General features: G+C 51.8%; 2 protein-coding genes across 2 annotated transcripts; both read left to right on the top strand.

Annotated features, from left to right (window-relative positions):
* The first annotated feature begins 12,802 nt into the window (after nt 1-12,802).
* On the top strand, nt 12,803-13,108 carry LOC141732906 (feather keratin Cos2-3-like). Its single transcript, XM_074562471.1, has one exon. The coding sequence runs from the start codon at nt 12,803-12,805 to the stop codon at nt 13,106-13,108; it is 306 nt and encodes a 101-aa protein (XP_074418572.1).
* Nucleotides 13,109-17,562: 4,454 nt separating this feature from the next.
* LOC141732583 (feather keratin Cos1-1/Cos1-3/Cos2-1) lies at nt 17,563-17,877 on the top strand. The gene has a single exon (XM_074561800.1). It carries the CDS (start codon nt 17,563-17,565, stop codon nt 17,875-17,877), a length of 315 nt encoding a protein of 104 aa, XP_074417901.1.
* The last annotated feature ends 6,984 nt before the right edge of the window (nt 17,878-24,861 follow it).

Here is a 24,861-nt window from a genome sequence, read left to right as displayed (position 1 = left end):
GGGAGATCAAATTGCTCTCATAAAGAGCATGCAGGGGAATGAGAAGATCACGTCCCACTTGGTTTACTGTGCACCCAGGCACATGCACCAGTTCAGTCATCTGCCACCCCTCCTCCTGGACATGGCTTGTGCTGGCACTTCTGCCAACAAGGATGTCATCACATTCAGTATTGGTGAGGTGACCCTCTGCTGCTTCCACTTCATCCTCACTTCTCTACAGGTGCAGAGCAAGAATCATCCTGTGGCTCTGCTGTGCAGAAGGCAGGCACTGAGCTGACTCAACCCGTGCTTCCCATTTCACTGCTGTGGCCAGTTTCTATGGCACGTGTGTCTCCACGTACATGGGAGCCCCCTCCAAAGGGTCGCTAGGCAGAGCAGTGGCTCTTCTTTGCATCATTCTTACTCCCCTGCTCAACCCCTTGGTTTCCACCCTAAGAAACAAGGATGGGAAAGCTGCTCGTAGTTTTTCACATGCAATAAACAACTGGCAGAGTTGTGGCGTTTGACAGTTGAAATGATGAATGGAACTGTTTCCTTTGAAGAAAATGCTCTAAAACTCAACGGACCAAAATGGAGCAACGCTTCTGTGAATGGGATCTGCTCAGTGTTCCCAGCGTCTCGAGGGATGTAAGGTTACCTATATTATCATCTCTTTCTTTCTAGTCCTGGCACTAACAAATGACATTTTTAAGGAATGCTTTGAAGAGGCAGAGTGCCTTTCTTACTGGGATCAGTTATTATAATTTCAGGTGTTCCAGCCTCAGTGTTTGCAGCCTGTGGGGAGTCTGGCTTGTCCCAGGTGTGCCACACTCTGCTGCCCTGTGAATACTGATCACTGAGGCACCATTCCCTTTACAGAGCTGGGACTGGTCCCACACCCCCACGGCACCCTTAGGGAGATCACTTATGACAGTTGGCACCTGTGCTTCTGCCAGTGTATATAAGGAATTGGCTTCTGACTCATCTTTGCAGATTCCTTGTAGAACTGCTTATGGTGATAGGACTCTGGCCAATAGATTGATCATTTGGTGGTCGTTTGTTGGGGGGTTTTTTTTCGTTTTTTTTTTTTTTTTTTTTTTTTAACTCTAAGCATAGGCAAGTGTTTAACTTGCCTCAAATGGTACAATAAAAATTCCCCAACGGCACACATATTTGTGCGTGTCCATGCCTGTGAGTGTGCATAGCTTCGTCTGCCTATGGGTGCACATGTGTGTGCACCCATGAGGCTATGTCAAAGGTCTTGCTAAAGTCACGGCACACCCCAGGCAGTGCCCCTCCTGTTCCCACAGTGCCTGTCAACTCCTCATGGAAAGCAATGAGGTTGGTGAGGCATCATTTGTCCTCAGTAAAACCATGTCAGCTGCTCCCAATCCCCTTCTTGCCTTTCATGCATTTAGAGAAGGTTCCTGAGAATATTGTCTCCATCTTCCTTCCAGGGTCTGGGTAGATACTGTCCAGTCAGCTCCTTGAATGCCCTTGGATGCATCCCAAGTGATCCCATGAACTTGTGTATGTCCAAATGGTAGTACGAGCTCCTTAATTCCTTATTCTTCTACTGTGGGTGCTGCTTCATTCCCATAGAGTCTGTGGGGAGGGTGAGGGATATGGTAGCCCTGAGAAGAAGCCATACCAGTAAAAGCTGAGGAGAAAGAGACATCGAGTACATGTCATTTGTCTCCAGATCCACTTCCTTACCAAGTAATGAGCCCAAATCTACTTAGCCATCCTGTTGCTGCCAATAGGCCCAGAAATACCTTTCTTGATTCCCTTCACATCTCTTGCAATTTTCCACTCCAGCTGTGCTTTTAAATCCATTTTGCAGAGGACCATCCTTGTGCTCTGAGGAGGCTCTCCTTGAAGGTTAGCCAGCTCCTCTGGGACCTCCCTGCCTTGGGGAAGTTTCCCAGGGCATTGTGCCAAGCCGGTCGGTTCCTTACCACTACAAGATGCGCTCTTCTGAAGTCCATTGCAGTAGTCGTCTTGTTTGTCTTGGTCAGTTCTCTGAGGAGCTTAAATTCCACAGTCTCCTGGTCACTGCAGGCAAGGCTGATCTTGAACTTTCCATCATCCAACAGTTCTTCCTCATTTGTGAGTAGCAGATCACAGAGAGCCTCTGTCCTAATGTGTTCATGGATTGCCTGCATCAAAAATGTGTCTTCCATACAGCCCACACATGTCCTGGTTTGCTTGTGCCCAGCCATTTTCCTCCTGCAGCAGACAATGAGGTGGTGAAAGTCATCCATGAGCACCTGAACCCATGGTGTGCGCACTGCCTGACCCGGACTGGGGTCATCTTCATTCCTATTTCCTGCTCTTGCTTTCTCACTCTAGCCTACCCAATTGCACCTGAAATGTAAAACCTTAAAGGCTCCTGCTGTGGGCCCAAGTCACTGTAGCCTGGCATCTCCCTCTCGGGGACTGGAGCCTGCAGCTCCCAAGGGGATGATGACAGTTACACGTCAGGGGCACCCAATGTTCCTGTTGTCAACAGCAATGCAGCCTTTCCCTGGACTGTGCTGTTGTACTAGGGTAGACCATGTGCTTGCCCAGGGGACAGGACCCTGGCTAGCAAAGGCATTTAGAGGTCACACGTGTGACTATGTGAAGCTTGGAGAGGGACTGTCTGTAAAGCAGAGGGCTGTGCTGAGTGTCCTCCTCAACCCAGCAGAGTGAGGGACAATGCCTGTCCCTGTGTGGGGAGCTTCTGCAGCAGCTACTGTTCATGGAGATGTTTCCCTTGAGGAGCCACCTCTATGCACAGGGACAAAAGGGAAAGAAAATCCCTCTGGGGGAAGAGAGCAGTGCTCAGGCACTCATTTGTGACTGAGCAGATCCAGGACACTTGCTACCAAAAGTGCCAGTTCATCACAGCAGATGAGCAGGAGGAACTGAGCAGCTCCCACTAGAATGTTTAACGCCCCCAGCGAGAACAGGGGAATGAAGACCCATGGATGCCCCATGCTGGGATCTGCCTAGGAGAAGAAAAGGCACAGCATCTCTTTACATCAACCGCCATGGCCAATGTTCAAGAGGGAAATACCACAATGGAACCAGCTTTAAGGTGTCTCCATCTTGAGACAAGACAAACCCAGTGGGTGTCGTGGAGGATGGATGTGCCTGCGGTTATTAATAGCGGTGAAGATAAACAAATGGCTAATATATAAATGCAATGGTTCAAGTGTGTGCTGTTTAATCAGACAGCAGAACGTCCAAAGCATTGACAATAAGAAGACTGTGCCTTCATGTAGTGTGGTATGGGAATATTTAAGGCCATGGTTGCATAAATTGATGTGTGGAACGGACCCCCGAGGGCACTTCCCCTGCGTGTACAGGGGAAGCAGCGCTGCAAGGGCACACCTGACAGCCCCTTCCCTCATCCTCAGCCTTGCACAGACACATCTCCTCCATCCCCTGGGCTCTTCCACAGCCAAGGAAGCTCCCTGCACCAGCGTGTCACGCACTGCACAGAGGTACAAGGCACTGTCAAAGAGCCCGACTTCCTCCAGCTGGAGGAGGCTGTATTTCTCCATGGTGTTCAGCACGGTGGTGAGACGGCCACTGGGCTTGCGGCCAGCAGTTGCCTGGTAACAGACCAGCTGGGGACCTTGGCCTTTCCTCTGCTGGTACCAGACCAAGCCGTAATAGCTGGAAGTCTGGTAGGTTCATGTTATTTGAAAGTTGTCTCCCTGCTTCACTGTGACTTGTGCTTCTTGCTGGGTGACAGTGACCTGGCCCATGGTGCCTGGAAGAAAGCGAAGGTCAGCAGCTCAGCAGGGAAGGGCTCTGGGAAACAAACCAGGAGTGGAAGCAAGACCCAGGCAGAGAAGGCTGCCTCTCCCTTGTCCTGTAGGAAAATCCTGAGTTCTGGGGACATCCAGGTGGAGAGGAGTTTTGGGCAGCAGCTCGGAGCTCTGAGCCCAGTGTGGAGCTTGAGAAGAGCTGTGCAGTGTCCCTGCTCCTCCTCCCAAGTCCTGTTCCTCCTCCCTGCTCCTAGTGCCCAGAGAACCAGGGAACAGCCTGTTACTCCTAACCTTTGTGTGCTGGGACCAGCACAACTCCAGCATGTTGAGGCATCTATGGAGCTATGGCAAAAAGATTCATCCTGTTTCACTATGCCTGTCATCTCCAAGAGTTCCTAGCTCCCTGATGAGCGGCAATGCTGAGATGAATGGTAGAAAGAGAGATCCCTGGCTGTGTAAACAGACAGGAGAAAACTGGAAGGCATGTCAGGCATGTGCCAGCCAGGAGGCATAATGGGACGCCCTGGTAATGCCAGTGGGATGAGAGCATAAATGTCCTCCAGGCAGTGTTGACAAGTTCTGCCAATTTGCATTGGAAAGGGAAAATGTGAGAGTGCTCTCATGCAAAAATGAGAGCTGAGATCTCCTGTGGTGACAGCACGCAGATCAGGAGCGAAAGTCAGAGAGAAAGGCATGAAGGTGAGAGAAAAGCAGGTATCTCTCTTCTTTCTTTTCATATCCAAAAGAAAGAGGATCTTGAGAGAACAGGTTGAAATCCAAAAATGTGAGTCAATATTTCCCAGCATTTTCCTCTAGTTAAGGAGTAGTTCTCTGCATGATCCTGATCAACCTGGCAAGCCTTGGGAGAAGAAGGATGCATTTATAGAAAGCCAGGACTTACCCAGCAGTTGCCCCAGGAAGGCCATGAGGATGAGAGATCTGACTTGCATGTTGAGACCAACCCACCTGTTTGTGGAGTGAGAGAGAGTCAGAAAACCCCCTCCCAGCCCCGAGATAACAGAGCTGCTGGAAACAACGCTGTTGGGGGAGCAAAGGAAGAAGCGGGGAAGAGCAGTGATCTGTACGTCCTGTGCTTCAAATGCTGCTTCTGGGTTTCTCCCTCCTCCAACAGCAACACCTGTGGCTCCCTCAGCCAGTGGCATTCTCAGCATTTCCCCATGAAGAGTTCCTGGGGAATCTGGGGGTCCCAGTGGTGGAAAGGGACTCGCTCTGTTCCAGCGAGCTCACAGTGGAGTCCTCCCCAGTTAGGACAGGAACCATCCAGCAGCCCAGGGCTTCTGGCTGTGTCCAGTTCTGGTAGGACAACCCACAGTATGAGCAAGGAACCTGGCTCCAGAACTGCTGTGTAGATGCAACAAACCCAGAGATATCAAGGACAACAGACTCCTACACTAGGGTAAAGTGTAAGGGACCAGGAGGGAACAGAACTAGGCATGAGTGGGTCACCTCCGCTCCCAGGGAGCACATGGGACACCCATTGGAGTGCTGCACTGTGAGGGATGGGGATAGGGCAGCCCCGCACCCACAGCTGAAAGGGCATGTGAAGGGGTGGGGGTACTGCAGGTGGGGACCCCTACTCCCACCCCCTTGCCACAGGAACTCCAGAGTGATCCCATGCACCACTCATGGCAGAGAGAACCAACCGCTCATTGTCGTTAAGTTAACCTGACCTGAGTAGGCCCAGACCTGTGCTGTGCTGAGCTGTATATATCACTTGGCAAACTTGGCAACGCTGCCACAAACACGTCCTTGTCTTGATCTAGGAGTGAAGCACTGTGCTTTCATATAAATGCCCTTTTGCTGAACAGTAGAAATTGGGAGCGGTTTATTTCTAAGGAAATGCCATGAAAACTCCAGAGATGACAATGCCTAAGATGAATCTCAGCATGGGCAGGATTTGCACTATGCGCTAAGTCCCAACTCGATCTCCACCTCAGGCTCCATAACTCAGGGTTCCCAGCATTTGAAGGGGCATAACATCACACATTCTATCCCCTTTTACCTTCTGGTACTATCTCCAGCTCATGGTATTTTAGTCAAGACTCTGGAGGCAGACACCCATTCCTAGTGGGATCTATCTACAGCCATGCTGCGCCTTCATCATCAAAAAACTCCACAATTCCAAATTTTCAGTAGGAATTTCCCCTGTTCCAGATCATGTCCATTGCCTTTCGCTCTGTCACTGTGCTCAAGAAGTGTCTGGCTCCATCTGGCTTTTCATGCTCCAGTCACGTCTTAGGAACAGGTCTCTCTTAAGCTTCTCTTTTGAACGCTGAAGAAGGCCAGTTCTAGTCTAGGAGGCTGCAGGCTGTTTTCCTGCTTTTTGCTCCTCCTGGAGGTCACAACCAGCCCAACCAGCCCCAGCATGGGAGCAGGGTCCATGGTGACCTGCTCCTGCCATGCAGTGCCCAGCCGGAGACAGGGGCCTGCAACCACCTGAAGAAAGACCCATTTGTAGCCACTCATGTGGTCTCTGTTCCTCCGTAGTGTCTGAAAAGAGGTAGAACCAGGAACAGACAAGACACACCCAGGAACAGTATCTGTGTCTCTTTTGACACAGGAGTATTCTCTCCCTTCTCCCTAGGCCATGGATGAAGCCCTTCAAGGGAAATGTCTCTGGGAACAGCACCTGCTGTAACCATCCCACCCAGAGTCAGACAAAACACCTCTCTCTGGCTGGAGGACATCCAGCACAGCCCTCTGCTTCACAGACATCTACTGCCCATCCCTTCAGGTATAACGGTCTGCCCCTTTGCCTGAAGACGACACCCTCCAGAAGGGTGAGAAGAGAGGATCATCTTATAAACTCAGGGATGTTTCCACCTTCAGGGGGATCAAACACCTTATGGGATTCCACTTCCAGCTCTGGAACCCTCAGCACAAGAAGGACATGGACCTGTGGGAGCAGATCCAGAGGAGGGACACAAAGATGATCCGATGGCTGGAGCACGTCTCCTATGAAGACAGGCTGAGAGATTTGGGGTTTTTCAGCCTGGAGAAGAGAAGGCTCCGGGGAGACCTTATAGCGGCCTTCCAGTACCTGAAGGGGGCCTACAAGAAAGCTGGGGAGAGACTCTTTGCAAGGGCATGTAGCAATAGGACAAAGGGCAATGGTTTTAAGCTAGAGCAGGGTAGGTTTAGATTTGACATGAGGAAGAAGTTCTTTACAATGAGGGTGGTGAGACACTGGAACTGGTTGCCCAGAGCAGTGGTGGAGGCCCCATCCCTGGAGACATTCAAGGCCAGGCTTGATGAGGCTCTGAGCAACCTGATCTAGTTGAAGATGTCCCCGCTTCCTGCAGGGGGGTTGGACTAGATGACCTTCAAAGATCCCTTCCAACCCAACACATTCTATGATTCTGTGAAGTGGAAAAGTTTTTTTCTAGTTTGTGGAAGACATGGGATATTTCGGAGAAGCAGCAGAGACAGGGAAAGGGAAGGATCAAGGCAATTTGGCCAGGAGCAAGCACGGGAAGACAGAGACAGCAATAAGAGGGGCCAATCCCATGTGACCATGTATCAGATGCATGTGCTGGCCTGGCCATGCCTGTTGCTCTGCCTTGTTTGTCACCTGCCAGGAGATCCCTGGGAACACAGTTATCAAGTCCAGTTGGGACAGAGAGCAGGGCTGATCTTTCCCTGTGTGACTCAGAAGCCTCTGCCCATGGGTTTGACCACCTCTGTCAGCTGCTCGAGCCACACAGGGTTCCCCGGGGACTGGCTGGAGGCTAGAGGACTCCTGCCAGCTCTCACTCCCCTCAGCCCTCCAGCCCCTTAGGGCAACTCAGTAAATCCCGTTCTGACTCACTCCTCCAGGAGGAACCTGGCATGCCTTGAGGCTGTGCTCAGTGTGTCCAGGCCAAGCAGTTTGCCCTGTCTCCTGGGCACCAACTGCAAATGTGCTGAATCCTGTCAAAGAAGCTCGTGGTCTCACCACTGAGCCCCTGTGGGGAGCGTTTGAAGGTGCCTCTGACCTCGACATGCCCTTCTCCTGCTGCTGGGGAGCTTCAACTCTTGACCCCATGCAATGACTGTGTAACGCTAGCAGGAACATTTGGGCAGGAGTGTGAAATTCTGTAGCTGGCGGACTCAGTTTTCCATTGTATATCTGAGCTTTTACAGGGGAATGAACTGTGAAACCCTTTCTGGTTGTCCTTTTCTAAGGCAGGTTTGGCATTGGTAACTCTGCCCTGGAGTCCCCATGGTTGCAGAGCAGAGGAAAGCACCTGCTTTCCTGGGGGACTGGAACACCTCTCTTATGAGGAAAGGCTGAGGGATTTGGGTCTCTTCAGTCTGGAAAAAAGACGGCTGAGGGGTGACCTTATCAACGCTTATAAATACTTAAAGGGTGGGTGTCAGGAGGATGGGGCCAGGCTCTTTTCAGTGGTGCCCGGGGACAGGACAAGAGGCAATGGGCACAAACTTGAACATAGGAAGTTCCACCTAAACATGAGGAGGAACTTCTTTACCCTGAGGGTGACAGAGCACTGGAACAGGCTGCCCAGAGAGGTGGTGGAGTCTCCAACTCTGGAGACATTCAAAACCCGCCTGGACATGTTCCTGTGTAACCTGCTCTAGGTGACCCTGCTCTGGCAGGGGGGTTGGACTAGATGATCTCCAGAGGTCCCTTCCAACCCTATGATTCTATGATTCTATGATTCTATGATTCTATGCCCAGGATTCCCTCGGCATCCTCGTGGGGAAAGTCAAAAGGCCGAGAAGAGGCCCTGTATGTTCCATGTCAGCAGTGGGCAGTCCGTGCAGCAGGAGCGAGGGCTGTGCGGCTGCCCGTGGGCAGGAGGATTCCTGCTGCCCACCGCCCTGTGCGGAGCAGAAAGGCGCTGCTCCTGGCCGGGAGCGGCAGCGCCCTGTGGCGGGCCCGCCCGGGGCTGTCCCTGCAGCCCCGACACACACGCCCGGCCCCGCCCGCGCCGGTTCCTGCCCGGCCGCAGCCCCGGCTCCTCTCCCCGTGTCTCCCAGGAAGCAGTAATACACGGCCGCGTCCCCGCGCCGGGGCCGGGCGAGCCACAGGGCGCTGGAGCGGCGGTCTGCCGATACCCACAGCCGCTCCGGCAGGTCCCGCACTGGTTTATCTCCGGTGACACTTGTCACAATGTGACACAGTGCCTGGTCTTGAAGCTGATGATACCACTGAACGTTCATGTTTCCCTTAATGTTGGGGTGTGAGCAGTTGATGCTGATGGCGGTGCCCTTGCTGGTCTCTGCCGACGGCTCCTGCTGCACCGGGGCTCTGCCCGCAGCCACTACAGAGAAAGGATATGAAAAGGCCAAAGACCACTAAAGAGCACCCAGGTCTGATGGCTCTTATGCCAGAGAAATCGTCAGAAAGAGTGGCATGTGGATAGAGCTGGACTGGAACAAATGGGGACCATGTGGTCATCAAGAGTGATCCTTGTGTGGGTTTGTGGAGCAATGGGACAAGTCCGCAAGGGACTCTGTAATAGATGCATACAGAGATCGAATGAAAGCCAGGTGGAGGCATGGATGGGTGGATGCATGGGTGGGGAGAAGAAGAGGAGACAGGAGAGTTGAATGTGTTACAGTGAAGGATGAAGGGTTGAATTGAGAAGAAGAATAAATGCTGAAAGCACAGGGGGATCGGAGGATATATGGAATAATGACACAGTGCAGAAAAGTCAATTTGTGGTTATGGATATGAAGGAAGCAGAGGGAAAGATGGGAGAGGGGTCTCGGGGACTAGGAAGAGATGGTAGACACATGGAGAGATGGATCAGAATATGGGTGGGTGGGTGGACAAAGGGCAGAGAGGGAGCAGAGGTTGTTACAGGTAAGGAGAGAGGGCTATATTGAGAGCAGTAAGAACTGCAGAATGCACAGGGGAAGGAAAGGGTACGTGAAAATTAGGCATACGTGCCAGGAGGCTCGTACTGATAGAGGCGGTGAAGAAAGAGGGAGAAGAGGGGACTTGGAGGGTTGGGAAGGGGCACAAAACATGGCAGAGAGACAGGAGCGGGAAAGAGAGGCTGAAGGAGGAGAGGGAAGAGTTGACGCTGAGCTCCCCGGGGAACACGCGGGGCACAGCCCCGGCCCCATCCACCGCCGCCAGCCCCAGGCACCCAGCAGCAGCGCGGCCAGCCCCACCAGCCCGGCGCCATGCTGCCCCCCGCTTCTCTGCTCGGGATGTGCCCTCTCCTCTCCTCTCCTCTCCTCTCCTCTCCTCTCCTCTCCTCTCCTCTCCTCTCCTCTCCTCTCCTCTCCTCTCCTCTCCAGCAGTTCCAGCTGATGTCCATTGCCTCTACTCCTGTCATTAGGCACTTCCAGAGGCAAGGCCTGTCTTCTCCATCTCCTCTGAGCAAGTGGTTCCTCAATCTGTTCAGAACACTTTACCTATACACAGCTCAGTGTAGTGCCTGTTTCCCCCTTGTTGGTGTTTCCCAAAGCCTTGGTGGGAGTGCTCTCCTTCCCACCTCTCATGTTGCTCAGGAAATCAAGAAAGAGTGTTGGTCCTACTGCTGATCCCTGAGAGACCCCACTAGTACCTGACTGCCAGCTGGGCTTTGCACCACTGCTCACAATTCTTTCTGCATAACACTCCAGTCAATTTTCTTCTCACCTTATCATTCTCCAACCCATTTATCCCCAATTTGGCTCTGAAGGAAGTAGGAGAGAGGCTGTCAAAGGTCTTGCTAAACTCTATGTACATTCATGTCCTGCCTTTCCCTTCTCCACAGTGACTGTTACCTCCTGAGAAAGCAATGAGCTTGGCTATCAGCTCCTCAGCTGGGAAGCACCTCCATGGAGAGGGAAACCAGCCCTGGCTGAGCTCTCCTGGAAGAGCTCCCTGGCACTCATCTCTATGGGGTCACTACAGGGAAGTGGAGGAGCCCTCAGCTGCCTTATCTCCAAGCTGGATGTGAGTCCAGGCAGACAAACCTTCAGGCAGGGATATGGGCTCAGGAACTTTCTGTACTGTGCATAGCCCTTGTTTGAATGAGGGTGTCTCTGGAAACCCCTGCAGGACAGCAGTGGGCTTTGGGGCAGTGTGGCCTTGGATCCAATGTCCCTTCCCTCCCAGGGACAGTTGCTGGGTGCTCAGTCTGAGAGATTCCAGTAGGGGACATGAACATTCTGAGCATGAACATCAAAGCTGTCATCAGTTCTTTGGCTTCTCCTGTGAAATCCTCAGAGTCTGTTCTTCCACTCACAGCGCAGTGATATCAGACTCTCTGTTTCTTTCATTCAGGACCTGTTTGGGAAAAGGTCTTGGCCCCTGCCTGGCACAGCACTAGGGCCGTGAAGAGCACAAGTACTTTTGGCATTGGCTTGGGCATGAGGGAGGGCTGTGTCCCATCCCAGACACAGTACACAGTGTTTTGGAAGCAGATCCACTCAGGGATGGCCAGCACATGGTGGGCAGAATTCCTCAGCCTTTCACTTTGCCCAGAATGCAGTCCCCATCCTTTGAACTCTCTAGCACTGGGGAGAGCAGCTGTGTCCCGGCCTGGAGTGGCAAGGAGTGGGGACTGCCAGCCATGCTGAGGCACTCTCAGTATTGTCACATTGAATTCAACTAAGGATCAAGGTTGGAGTGAAACCAACCTTGTTGGGGCCTGAAATGGGCAGGAGTGGAGCGTGAGCTCTGCAGGGGCAGGAGAAGGAGGTGTCAGGAGGCAGGGGCTGCATTTCAGTGCCTCTTCCCTGGACACACCTTCAGCAGGCTGGTGCCATCACCACTCCACTGCGGTAAGGCTCCTTCTGACCTTGGGAACCTGCTGCACTTTGGCACTCCTGTGACTGTCCCCACCATGAGCAGCACATTCCCTTGTGATGAGGAATGCACAAGGATACACACACACACACGTTAATGCACAACAGCATCAAGTCATCCACAAATTTGTGCTCCCACTTTCATCCACAGAAACACGGCTGCACATAAGTGCACATAACACAAGAAGACAAGTAGGGACACAAGCGAGCATGGAGTCTGCCAAGGACAGATGGGGTTGTTACAGAGTTAGAACTTTCTGTGGAAGCACAAGGCCCCAGACATGCCCATGCCATTGTTTGTGTACTCACAGACTCCAGGGAGTGGGCACCATTCCAAAGCAGCCAGAATTTTTTGCTGAGGTCAATGGTAGTCAGGACAGGTTCAAAACCTAGCAACACAACGCACATACCTGGGGAGGCAACAACAAGTGACCACTGGAGGGAGCAGAGAAGGGGGGGAAAGACTCCTCATGCATGGGAGCCCATTCGCATCCAGCTGAGGATGGCTGAATTGTCTTCCTGAGAAAAACACTTCAAACAGCCCCACCGGAGTGACCCAAGCTGAGGTGTCTTTCCTGCCCTGGACCACTCCAGCACTTGAGCTGACTCTTCTGCCCACACTGCTGCATTCCTGCCCTAGAAATCCTGGAGTCTTTCCTTCCAGCACTAACAAGAAGCTTTCATTTGGGAATGGGCATGGCACAGCTCTGGAAATGAAAAGGCAACAGTGCAGGAAACCAAAGCACAGCCCATATTATTAGCTGTGATGGTTTGCATTCAAGATGACTGTGTGCAAAAATTGTTACCTCTGCAAAGGGTGCCTCTGGTGCTGCGGCAATGAAGGGCAGGTATAAAAGCCAGCCCAAGTCCCTGCTCTCTACTCCACTTCTCTGGCCTCCTTCTCCTTGGGAACCAGGTGAGTCTGAAGCCTCTTTACCTCTTCCAGAGTGAGATCTCTCCTTGATGGACATCTCAGCTGATATTGGCTATGTCCTGTCCTGGGCTTTGTAACTTCTTGTCATGATAGAGGGAAGAGTGGAGAAGGTCTGCTTAGCAAGAGGCTGGGATGTGGCAGAAGGATCTTTTGATTTATACCCAAGGAAAGGCCTTCCCTGGGCCAGGCTGCTCTTTGTAGTGCAATATATACCATGTGGCTCCTGGCCGAGCTACCAGCTCCCCACTCAGAAGTGGCCTTGGCTCCTTTCTGACGGGCTAACCAGGCTGCTCCTCACCCACTCTGGTGCTTTCTTTCCTCCCTGCTTCTCTGCCAGGTGCACCTCCACCCTTGAGACATGTCCTGCTACGACCAGTGCCAGCCCTGCCGGCCCTGTGGCCCCACCCCACTGGCCAACAGCTGCAATGAGCCCTGTGTCAGGCAGTGCCAGAACTCCACTGTCGTCATTGAGCCTCCTGCTGTGGTGGTGACCCTGCCTGGCCCCATCCTCAGCTCCTTCCCACAGAACACCGTTGTGGGATCCTCCACCTCTGCTGCCGTTGGCAGCATCCTCAGCTGTGATGGAGTGCCCATCAACTCTGGCTGCTGTGACCTCTCTGGCATTTCCAGCCGCTACTATGGCAGAAGGTGCCTCCCCTGCTAAAGACTCTGGGGAAAACCCCAAGGAGACACCCTGAGGAATCACAACATGGTGCTGGGCAAAGGATTGATGTTTTCAATGCTGCTTTCAGCATAGCTGAATGACTTTGCCTTTCTCTCCCCTTTCCTTGTTTGCTTCACATCCCCTTAGCAGCAAGGTTCCCTCAAGGCCCACCTAGTGGGAACCATCTGTCTTCCTCATCCTCTGTGGGGCGGGTAGAGAGACATGATGCAGGAACTTCTCCACAGCCGAGGACCGCAGATTCACAGATGCCCCTGGGGCTTCATGAACTGGCACCCCCCACTTGGAATGAGTTTCTTTCCCTCTTTTGACTCATTAAAGTTCTGTTGCATTCAAGCTTGGCCTCCATGTGGTCCTTCCCTCTGTGGACACATCCCGTCCTGCCAAAGGAGAAGGGGTGGAAGGGGTTGAGAGCACAAGGAAACCCTGTTCCAGTCACAGACAAATGAGCGGTTCAAACACCCTACATTGGCTCCTCTTTTGGGAACCATCCCTTGGAGCTGAGGAAGACATCTGTGGCTGCTCTGCTGCCAGTGAGCATCAGGCCTTGGCCTGCTGGTATCTCTGCCCACAAATGCCCAGAAGGCAGGAGGTCCTGAGGACTCAGCAGCCCCATGAGCTCTTGAGGAAGGGCGTTCCTCTTGCTATGGACGGAGCTGCTCTGGGGTGGTGGGGTGAAGGGTGTGGGGCTCTGGAAGATGATTTGCTGGCAGAATAGCAGGAGTGGTCATGCAGGGAACAGCCTTTGGCATGACCTCTCCCCTTCACCACCTAATTTAGGGGCCATGGCCTGGAGGCATCAGCAGGGTAGTTATCTATGCCGCTGAAGGTATCAAGGCTCGAAACTGGAGCTAAGCATGTGGGAGCTGAGAGTGGTCAGCACAGAAGTGGGGACAGTTGATTTCTGAAGGAGATCAAATTGCTGTGATAGAGACCGTGCAGGAGAACGGGAAGATCAGCAAGGATGAGGGTACTGGGAGCACTTCCCATGAATGCTGAAGGCAGGTGCAGAGCTCTTGACTGCTTCATTGGTCCCCCTAAAGAATGTGCAACTCAGGAATTGGCTGCCTTTCTTCGGAGCAGAACACTTTTTAGCTTGTACGTCTCATCCCTTATGATCCGTGGAACTACCTCTTGGCCGCCACTACAGTCTCATATCTTATTTCCCACCATGAAAATTCAGTTGCCTTGGCAAAAACTGTACAAGTGCAAGGATGGTAATCCCCCCACCCATGTCCTCCACTGAGAGGGAATTATGGTGGATGAAGTGTAGCTCAGAATGACTGAAGACCAAAAGTTGCAGTCTCTCTTCTCTGGTGCCTTCCTTCCAAAGGTGCTGGATGACTTCTCAGGCCAGGGGACATACACATCTCCTTCCACAGCTGCATGGCCCAGCTATACTTCTGGCTCCTGGGAAGCGCTCAATGCTTCCTCTACGATCTCATGTCCTACGGCCACTGCTTGACTCTCTGCAACCCACTGCACTATGTGGCCATCGTGCATAAGGCTGTGTGCATCTGGCTGGCGGCAGGCACATGGCTGGCCAGTTCCCTGCCTCCTTCTCTGCATGCAATACTCACCTCCCATTTGGCTTCCTGCAGGCCCAAGCACATCCTCCACTTCTTAGCTGATTCACAAGCTGCCCTGGACATGGCTTGTGCTGGCCGTGATTGGCCATGATTAATCACATGGCCGTGATTACCTTCAGTATTGGTGATGAGACCCTCCACTGCTTCATCTTCATACTCACTTCCTACAGGTGCAGAGCGAGAACCATCCTGTGACTGCTGTACAGAAGGCAGGCCCAGAGCTGCCTCAACCTATGCTTCCCATTTCACTGCTGTGGTCTGTTGCTAGGGCCCGTGTGTCTTCACCATCATGGGAAGTGACCTCCAAATGGTCACTGGACAGAACAGCAGGTGTTGTTGGAGTTCCCATCTTGGAGTTCCCAGTCTCTGGCGGGATTTAAGGTTATCCACACGGTCCTCTCTTTCTAGTCTTAGCGCTAGTAAATAGCATTTTAAGGAATGCTTTGAAGATGCTGAGTGACTTTATTAGTGGGATCAGTCCATGTCATTTCTGGTGCTCCAGCCTCAGTTTTTGCAGCCTGTGGGGAGTCGGGCTTGTCCCAGGCTCACCACTGAGGCACTGTACCCTTTACAGTGCTGGGCCAAGTCCCACACCCCAACATCGCCCTTAAAGAGATCACTTAGGACACCCGGGACCATCTAAGGCTGGAGGAGTTTTTTTCAATTGTAATGTGGAGATTCTTTGTAGCTGCAGCAATACGGATGTTCTCTAGATTTCTTGTTATGCCTGACGCACAGAGTTGGGACATGGAGAAGCTCAATATCTGGAAAGGTCATGGCAGCTTCGACTCCACTGTGCTTTCTCTCTCTTTTCTAGTGAGAAAACAATTGACTGAACCAGCGTCAAGCTCTTGAACTCACTAAAGCTGATGGTGCCTGATTCATTGCCTTGACTGTAGGGTCTGAAGGATTTGCCTAAAGTCATCCCAAGAGGCTGTGAGCTGGCATTGGTTGCCCTAGTTCTCAGCGGTGTGTGTGCAGGTTCATGCTCACGTACATGTTCCTCTTGCTCTGCTCATGTATGCATTTGCACCCATGGGAAGGCACCTTGAAAGACCATCTAGTTCAATATCCCTTGTCATGGCCAGCAGCATCTCTCACTAGATCACATTGCTCAGAGCCTGCACCAAACCTCACCTTGAACACCTCCAATGATGGGGCTTTCATAACATCTCCGGTCAATCTTTTATAGTTTCTCACCACCCTCATCATAGAATAATTTCTTCCTTAGTCCAATCTAAATCTACCCTCTTTCAGTTTTAAGCTATTGACCCTTGGCCTTTCACTACAGGCTCTGGTAAAATATCTTTCTCCTTCTTTCTTATAAGCCACCTTCAAAAATTGCAAAACCACAAGAAGGTCTCCCCAGAGCCTCCTCCTCTCCAGGCTAAACAACCCCACCTCTCTCAGCCTTTCTTCACAGGAGAGGTGTTCCAACCCTTGGATCATTTTGGAGCCTTTCTTTGGACCCACTCCAACAGACTCTTCCCACAGTCAGTAGAGAGACATCAGCTCACACAGGGGACTTGTCCCATCCTAAGCAGATGTCCACAGGAAATGGAATGAATCATCTTTCTGGAGACACCGATCCTGCAAATGACCAATGGTTGCCTCTGAACTCCTCAGCTAGCATAAGCTCACAGCAGGGCCTGTCTACCTGGTCACCTGCACATGGCTTGCTTCATCACACGGTCAGAAGTGAACCCACAGGCTCTTCCACCAGAGCCTACAAACACCTCTATCCCACGGCTAAACCCCATATCCATGTCCCTGGTACTCAGGCGCAGATGGGTAGCAGGGAAAGGGCTTTTGTGTGGGTGAATGGCATCAAGCTGGGTATGTCACTCTCCTCAGCTGCATCTCTGGCTCTCCCTGAGTGCACATCAGTCTTCCCTCAGCTACAATGAACTCTTTCAAACAGGATTTGCAGAAGATGACTCTGTCAGGTCCATGTCCTGTGCCCTGGACAGTGTAGGCAGCCTCTCATTGGGTGTCTTGAGTCTCCTCATTTCACTCTAGATGCCTGGAGGTCTAGATTAGTGTGTGAGTATGTGTGTGTGTGTGTGTGTGTGTTGTCAAAGCATCTGTTTAGTGTGTCTTGAGTGACCCTTCCTGGACTCTTCCAGCATGTGAGGTGAGTCGTCTGCCCACGCTGACGTGTTTTGCACCAGAAATGCTTGGGCCCCTCATCCTGTCATGCAAAAGATGCCTCCACTGGGGAATGTGCCTGGCATAAAGCAGGAAATGGAAAGACAGCAATCCAGGAAGCCAAAACATAGCTCATGGCATTGCTCGGGATGTTTTGCATTCAAGATGAGCTTGTCAGCAAAGAATCACCTCTGCAAGGGATGCCTCTGGCAGCCTGGGGCAGTTAAGGTGCATGATAAAAGCCAGCCCAGCTCCTCACTCTCTCATCCACTTCTCTTGCCTCCTTCTCCTTGGGAGTCAGGTGAGTCTGAAGAACCTTCTTTTCCACTGTCTCTAAAAGGGGGTCTCACTTCAGCTGACCTCTCAGCTGATACCAGCTTTGTTCTCTGCCAGCTCATGGGGCTGCTTGTCATGGGAGGGGGAAGCAGGGAGAAGGTTAGACATGGAGGGAGGCTGGGACTGTGCTGAGGTGGCTTCTGGACTCAGGGGCCAGGCAGTAGCTGCGTAGGAGCTGGTGGCTTTTTTTGGGCCCTGTCAGAACGAGGCCAAGAAGTCCTCACATTCTTGGCACAGCCTCCGTCTCCCAGCCCTGCATGTTCTTTCTCTCTCTCATGGTGCTGTGACAGGCTGTTCCTCATACAACCCGTTGTTTTGCTTCCTCACTTGGTTGTCTCACAGGTGCACCTCTGAACCCAAGACATGTCCTGCTACAACCAGTGCCAGCCCTGCCAACCCTGCCGGCCCTGTGGCCCGACCCCACTGGCCAACAGCTGCAATGAGCCCTGTGTCAGGCAGTGCCAGAACTCCACCGTCGTCATTGAGCCCTCCCCCGTGGTGGTGACCCTGCCTGGACCCATCCTCAGCTCCTTCCCACAGAACACCGTTGTGGGATCCTCCACCTCTGCTGCTGTTGGCAGCATCCTCAGCTGTGATGGAGTGCCCATCAACTCTGGCTGCTGTGACCTTTCCTGCATTTCCAGCCGCTACTGTGGCAGCAGATGCCCCCCCTGCTAAACATGCTGACAACGGCTCCCCGTAAGGACCCCTTGGAACTCAGAACATGGTGCTGAACAGAGGATCAGACTTCATGCCATTTTTTTTAAGAGCAGCTGACCATCTCTGACTCTCCCTGCAAGTACAGATGTGAAGACGCCAACCTGGTGTCTCTGAAAACACAGACAATATTTACCTTTCCGGTCTTCCTCTCACCCTTTTTCTATCTTTTCTTTGATGTCTTGTGCTTCCCTTAAAGCCTTGTTGTGAAGACCTCAGAAACCGGCCTGGAGGAACCTGCTAGCCTGTCTCCCTTTGATGGGCAGGTCAACAGATGCCCTGTGGGAACTCTGCCACAGGAAATGGGGAACACATTCTTGTCTGCTCCTTCTGCTCCCCACGCTGGGGGCCTCCACTTGGAATGATCACATTCTTTAGACTCATTCTCATTCTTTAGACTCATTAAACAACTACTGCAACCCTGCCTGTGCCCTTTATATGGTCTTTCCATCTGCACACTGACTGTGGAAGGAGAAAACCATTGCTTTCCAGGAGGAATTAGGTGGGGGCACAGGGGAACCTTTCATCACTCCTAGAGGCATTGGAGGGTGGGACACACTGCAGCGAGTCCTCTTTCAGGCACTGCCTCTTGAAGCTGAAGAAGACATCCCTGGTTACTCCACAGCCAACGGCCATCAGTCCTTGCCTTGCTGCAGCTCTGCTCAGAAATAGCCCCTTTGCCATGGCCCGTGTCATGTGAAAGGGAATCATGACAACTCTTGTCCTCGAGAGAGGAACTGTGGGCATGTAGGAGGCCTGGGAAGTCTGCAGTCCCACAAGCTCTTGGGGAAGAGTGCTCCTCTTGGTTTGGGTGGAGCTGTGCTGGGCAAGGAGGCTCAGAAAACCATGTTCCCAAAGGATGGCAGGAACTGGGAATGGGTGAATAGCCTTGGGGATGGCCCACATTGCCTACTCCACCTGCCGCTTCCCTCCATCACCTGATCTAGGGGACATGGTCAGTATGCCATGCACGAGCAGCAGGGACAGATTCCCCATACAATTCTATCACTCTCCAGCATCTGGCATGTTTCATCTGTTGCCCAGATATGTAGGGCTGAGGTGTTCACAAGTTCCTATTGGTATCAGCTACAGCAGGCCACTCACTGGAGGCCCCTGTCCCAGTGAACCCAGCACCCCTTGGCCAAAGGCAGGCCTAGGACAGTGACTGGTGCCCAAAGATGCAGCACTGCTCTGTGCTGCCTTGTCTTCCTCAAGCAGAGCTTTCCTGAGGTGCAGGAACTCTGCAGCCCCACAAGTGCCACAACCCCAGTCTAGTCCAGAAAGGTGCTGTGTGAGAGGAGATATTCCAGCTTCATGGAGACATGGCAGCAACAGTGGGATTTCATTCAACCCTCAGTAAGATCCATGAGCTGTCTCTGAAGGGTACAGGACACACAGCAGCCCAGTCACAGGCTACACGCTGGGGTGCCTTTCCCCAGGCACCAACCTCCTTCAGCATTCCCAGAACCCTGGGGCTGAAGTGACCCTTGTGCTCCATGCAGCACTGCTGCTCCCCACACACAGGCCAAGGGCATCCCACAACTGCAGGCTCTGTGCCCATGTGCTGTGGGAGTTTGCCCTCACACAAATGCCACACACCGACAGCAGCACAGGACCAGGGCAGAGGACAGAGTGATTCCTGCATGGGGTTAGGACTGGGGACACCTCTCCCCACCTCTCCCTCTTCTGTAGGAGTCAGTGCTGAGTCCAGTGGTAACACAGGGATGAGATCGCAGTCTGAGATGGAGCAACTCTCTTGTTTTTTCTTAGCAGAGCCCTACACCAGGAAAACATTTCTGGGCGCTTAGCTGAGGAACTAGCTCCCTGGGGCCCATGTTCCCGCAAGACCAGTGAGCGTGGTGGTGACTACACACCCTCATAACCAGACCGGAGTGCACTGGCTAGCAATTTTCTTGGCACATCAGAACCACACAGAGTTTTTTGACTCATGTGGTTACCCCCCACTCAAAGAGTGCTCTCTTTCCTGAAAGCATCATGGCCTTTGAAAATCACAATGCTACAGAAAGTGCTTTCCAGAGGAAGCAACTGCAGCATCTCTCCCTCATGGCCTGCGGATACTACTGCATCATGAATATTTTTATTTCAACAGTAAACTATAGAGCATGTGCCACTGAGTTTTAGGTATCATCCTCATATTACAAGATGTCTGGGATGCTTCTTGGACATCTTCAGTCACTTTTAGTTTTTCCAGAGACCGTGGTTGTTGTATGATCCATGATGCCAGAGGGGACATTCACCACAGCCATGGCTTTCCTAAACACATCCTAGTCTTCAGGTCTTCTCAGATGGGACACAAGTCTGAAGGATACCTTGGACTAAATCATGCAGGTGGGACCCCTTAATGACATCTCTTTTGTACACAAAACTTCCCTGGTTTTCCCAAGAAGAAACAGGCTTGTGCTGCCCTAGTTCACCTAGGAGCACTTGCGCATTCTTCCAATACCGTGGATGCATATTATCAGGCACTTCCTGAACAACAGGGCTGGAGTCCTCAGGAGTCTCCAGGGGCTTATCCACCTCTGTCTGGTTTTCCTCTGGAAAAGCAGGAGTTATTGTCCCCCTTTTCTGATTGCTCTGCTTCTTGTGGGAGAAGTACTTTTGCAGAGCGTTTGTATACACCTAAGCTTTCTCATAGGCCAGCAAACCTGGTGTCTGGAGAATGTCCCTCATTTCAGCATCCAAAGAGAGGACTGTGTCAGTCCTCCTGTCTTTCCCAGGTCATTACAGCCCCCATAGTTGCTCGTGCTAATTTGCATGGACTAGGTGCTTCTTTTTCCCCCAAATAGTCCATCCCTGCTTTACCTAAAGCTCTGTAAATGAGCAGAAGAGCAAACCTTACGTCCTCCACAAATTTGGTAAAAGGATCTTTCCAGAGCACTTCCTTAGGTAGCAGTTGCCAGCAACTGTAAGACCACAGAATATTCTCAGGCATAACAAACAGCAAGCAGTGGGCATTCGTCAGTCGTCAAGCAGTTGCAAGTTAAAAAAGTTAAAGCATGTTATTAAGGGCATTGTCCAAAAATGCCTCTTAACTACTGACAGGCATCAACCCCCTCTTTAGGAAGCCTGTCCCCGTGTGTGACCACTCTCTTGGTGAAGAGCTGTTTCTTAATGACAACTTTGAACCTCTCCTGATGCAGCTTTGAACCATTGCTCTGTGTCGTGGTACTGGATCCCAGGGAGAAGACATCAGCACTTCCCTCTCCACTTCCCCTCCTCAGGAAGCTGTAGAGAGCCATGAGGTCACCTCTCAGACTCCTTTTCTCCAAACTAGACAAGCCCAAAGTTCTTAGCCACTCCTCATGGGACACTCCTTCCAGCCTTTTCACAGGCTTTGTTGTCCTCCTCTGGATGCATTCAAGCACCTTCACTTCCTTCTTAACTTGTGGGGCCCCGAAATACACACGGTACTCAAGGGGAGGCCGCCCCAGTGCTTGATGCAGTGGGATAATCCCCTCTCTTGACCAGCTGGTTGGACTGTGTTAATGCACCCCAGGCTGTGGTTTGCCCTCTGGCCTCCAGGGCACACTGCTGACTCCTGTTGAGCCTGCTGACAACCAGCACCCCCAGATCCCTTTCTGCAGGGCAGCTCCAGCCACTCCTCTCCAAATTTATACCTGTGTCTGGTGTTACTCCATCCCAGATGCAGAATCTGTCATTTGGACTTGTTAAATTTCATGCCATTAATGATTGCCCAATGCTCTGATTTACCTAGATCCCTCTGCAAGGCCTTTTGTCCCTCCAGAGACGCGTCAACACCTCCCAGTTTGGTATCATCAGCAAAATTGCTCATGGCACACTCAACTCCTACATCCAGATCACTGATCAAAATATTGAACAGAACCATCCCTAGAATTGAGCCCTGAGGAGCACCAGTGCTGACTGGTCATCAGCCAGATGTAGCCCCATTCACTACAACCCTTTGAGCCCTGCCTTTCAGCCAGTTTTTCACCCAGCACACCATATTCCTGCTCATCCCACAGTTGACTCTCCAGAACTCACTTGACTTCCCAACTTTTCCAGAAGGATAGGGACACTATTAAAAGCCTTAGTAAAATTCAGAAAAACTCCATCCACCGCCTTCCCTTCATCCACTAGGTGGGTGACCTCATCATAGAAGGATATCTAAGTAGTTCAACAGGACTTCAGTCAAGTGACCATCTTCAACAGGTATTTGTTCAGTGTTTCCTTTAGACCTCCTCTTGCTATCTAAGTACTTAAAAATGCTTTCTTGTTGACTGACACAAGATGGGCCAACTCTCAACTCTCATTGAGCCTTGGCCTTTCCTGCCTTTTCCCTGCATATGTGAACCACAGCTTTATAACCTTCCTGCGAAGCCTGAGCTTCCTTCCAGAGTTTTTACAATTTCTTTTTCCTCTTGAGTTCCATGAGGTCTTCTGCCCTGCTTGCTTAACATGAAACACAATGGAATTGCCTGTTCCTGTGCTTTTAAAAGATGGTTCTTAAAAACTGAATACTGCTTGTAGACTCCTAAAAGCAGATTTGCAGAGGACAATTGGAGGATGGATGCTGGTGACTTCTGGCACCAAGCGGAAGGCTTCTGCCCCACCTACGGGTTTACAACTACAAAACAGTTCATTGCCTTTAAAGAGAATAAATGTGAGGAATTAGAGATCAGTGCGCAGTTGCAGGGCTACGATCATGTTGGGATCATGGAGACAGGGTGGGATGACTCCCATGACTGGCATGTTTCAGTGGAGGGATACAGGCTCTTTCAGAAGACAGACTGAAAAGATGAGGAGGGGGACTTTCTCTTTCTGTGAGAGAGCAGCTGGAGTGCATGGAGCTCTGCCTGAGGATGGGTGATATGCCAACCAAGAGCTTGTGGGTAAGCATTAAAGAGAAGACAGATAAAGAACATACTGTAGTGGGTGTCTCCTATAGGACACCTGACCAGGAAGAACCAGCAGAGGAGACCCTCTACAGGCAGGCAGGAGCAGTCTGATATTCACTGGCCTTCATGGGAAAATTCAACCACCCCAATATCTGCTGGAACAACAGCACAGCAGGACATAAGCACGTTTCCTCAAGTGCATGGATGACAACTTCATCACCCAAGTGATAGAGGATCCCATGAGGACAGGTGTTCTGCTGGACCTCATAGGTATCAAGAAGGAAGAGCTTGTTGTGGATGTGAAGATCAAAGGCAGCCTGGGTTGCAGTGACCGTGAGATGGTGGAGTTCATGATCCCAAGGGGACTGAGGAGGGTAAATAGCAAGCTCATAACCTGGGCCTTTAGGACAGCAGGCTTTGGTGCCTTTAAAGACCTGCTTGGAAAATTCCTGTGGGGTATAGCCCTGGAGGCAACAGAGGCTTAAGACATCTGGACCACTTCCTCCAAGCTCAAGAGCAGGCCATCCCAATGAGCAGAAAGTCAGGAAAGCATGCCAGGAGGCCTGCATGGATGAACAAGGAGCTCCTGGCCAAACTAAAACACACGAAGGAAGTGAGCAGAGGAAACTGGGGAGGACTCCAGGGACACTGTCCAAGCATGCAGGGATGAGGTTAGGAAAGGCAAAGGCCAAGTGGAACTGCCTCTGGCAACAGATGTCAAAGGCAACAAGAAGGCCTTCTCTAAGGACACAGGTGACAAAAGGAAGGCTAGAGGAACTGTAGTCCCCCTGCTGAATGAGTGGGCCTTCTCCGATGCTGTGCAGCCTGGCAACACAGGACATGGAAAGGCTGAGGTGCGGAATGCCTTCTTTGCCTCAGTCTTTACAAGCCAAGACCAGTCTTGAGGAATCCTATGTCCTTGAGACCAGGAACAGGGGCAGAGAGTCCAGTTGGAGGCCTGTAACCAGTGGGTGTTCTTCAGGGGTCAGTGCTGGGCCCAGTCTTGTTCAATGCATCCATCAACAACCTGGATAAGGGGACAGAGTATACCCTCAGCAAGTTTGGTGATGATACAAAACTGGGAGGACTGGCTGACATAGCAGAAGGCTGTGGTGCCATACAGCAAGACATGGACCGGCTGGAGACTTGGGTGGAGAGGAACTTAATAAAGTTCAACAAGGGCAAGTGTAGGGTCCTACACCAAGGGAGGAATAACAGGATAGGGTCTGATCTGCTGGAAAGTGGCTCTGTAGAGAGAGACCTGGGAGTCCTGGTGGACAGCAAGTTGACTGTGAGGCAGCAATGTGTCCTTGTGGCCAAGAGGGCCAGTGGTCTCCTGGGTACATTAAGAAGGGTGTGGTCAGCAGGTCGAGGGAGGTCATCACAGAATCACAGAATGATGGGGGTTGGAAAGGACCTCTGGAAATTACCTAGTCCAACCCCCCTGTCAGAGCAGATTCACCTAGAGCAGGTTGCACAGGAACGCATCCAGATGGGTTTTCAATGTCTCCAGAGACGGAGACTCCACCACCTCTCTGGGCAGCCTGTTCCACTGCTCTGTCACCCTCAAAGTAAAGAAATTCCTCCTCCAGATGTGGCCTCACCAGGGCAGAGCTATATCCCGGTGCTGGTAGAGGACCCGCATAACTTTGATTTTCATCAGCATTGAAATAATGGGGGAAATAATTTTACAGCTCTTTAATACCCATAGCTTGGGGAGGGCTGCTTAGTTTCCTGCTTAAAAGATTTGAAGAGTCTATGAAACCCAGCAGTGCAGCCCACCTGCACCCTACAAGTGACCACTGGAGTGAGATGGGAGGGAAAGACAAGGTACGTTCTTGGGAGACCGACCAAGGATTGCAGAGTTGGGAGTAGTTTGGCTCATTCCTGTCAATGCAGCCACAGACCACCCCACCAGTGTGCCCCAGGCCAACATCACTTGCCTGCACTGCACCCATTCGGCACTTGAGCTGAGGCTGCAGCAGGCACTGACACATTCCTGCCCCAGAAATCATGGGGTCTCACAATCCCAGCACTCAGAAGAAGACTCCGTGAGGGAAGGCGGACA

The sequence above is a fragment of the Larus michahellis genome, chromosome 18, assembly GCF_964199755.1.
Source record: "Larus michahellis chromosome 18, bLarMic1.1, whole genome shotgun sequence".
Lineage (NCBI taxonomy): Eukaryota > Metazoa > Chordata > Aves > Charadriiformes > Laridae > Larus > Larus michahellis.
Note: the sequence above shows the minus strand (reverse complement) of the source record. Positions and strands in the feature narration are given on the sequence as shown.

Bases quoted from the DNA above. Each gene is read 5' to 3' on its own strand.
- LOC141732906 (XM_074562471.1), top strand. From the start codon at position 12,803: ATGTCCTGCTACGACCAGTGCCAGCCCTGCCGGCCCTGTGGCCCCACC.
- LOC141732583 (XM_074561800.1), top strand. From the start codon at position 17,563: ATGTCCTGCTACAACCAGTGCCAGCCCTGCCAACCCTGCCGGCCCTGT.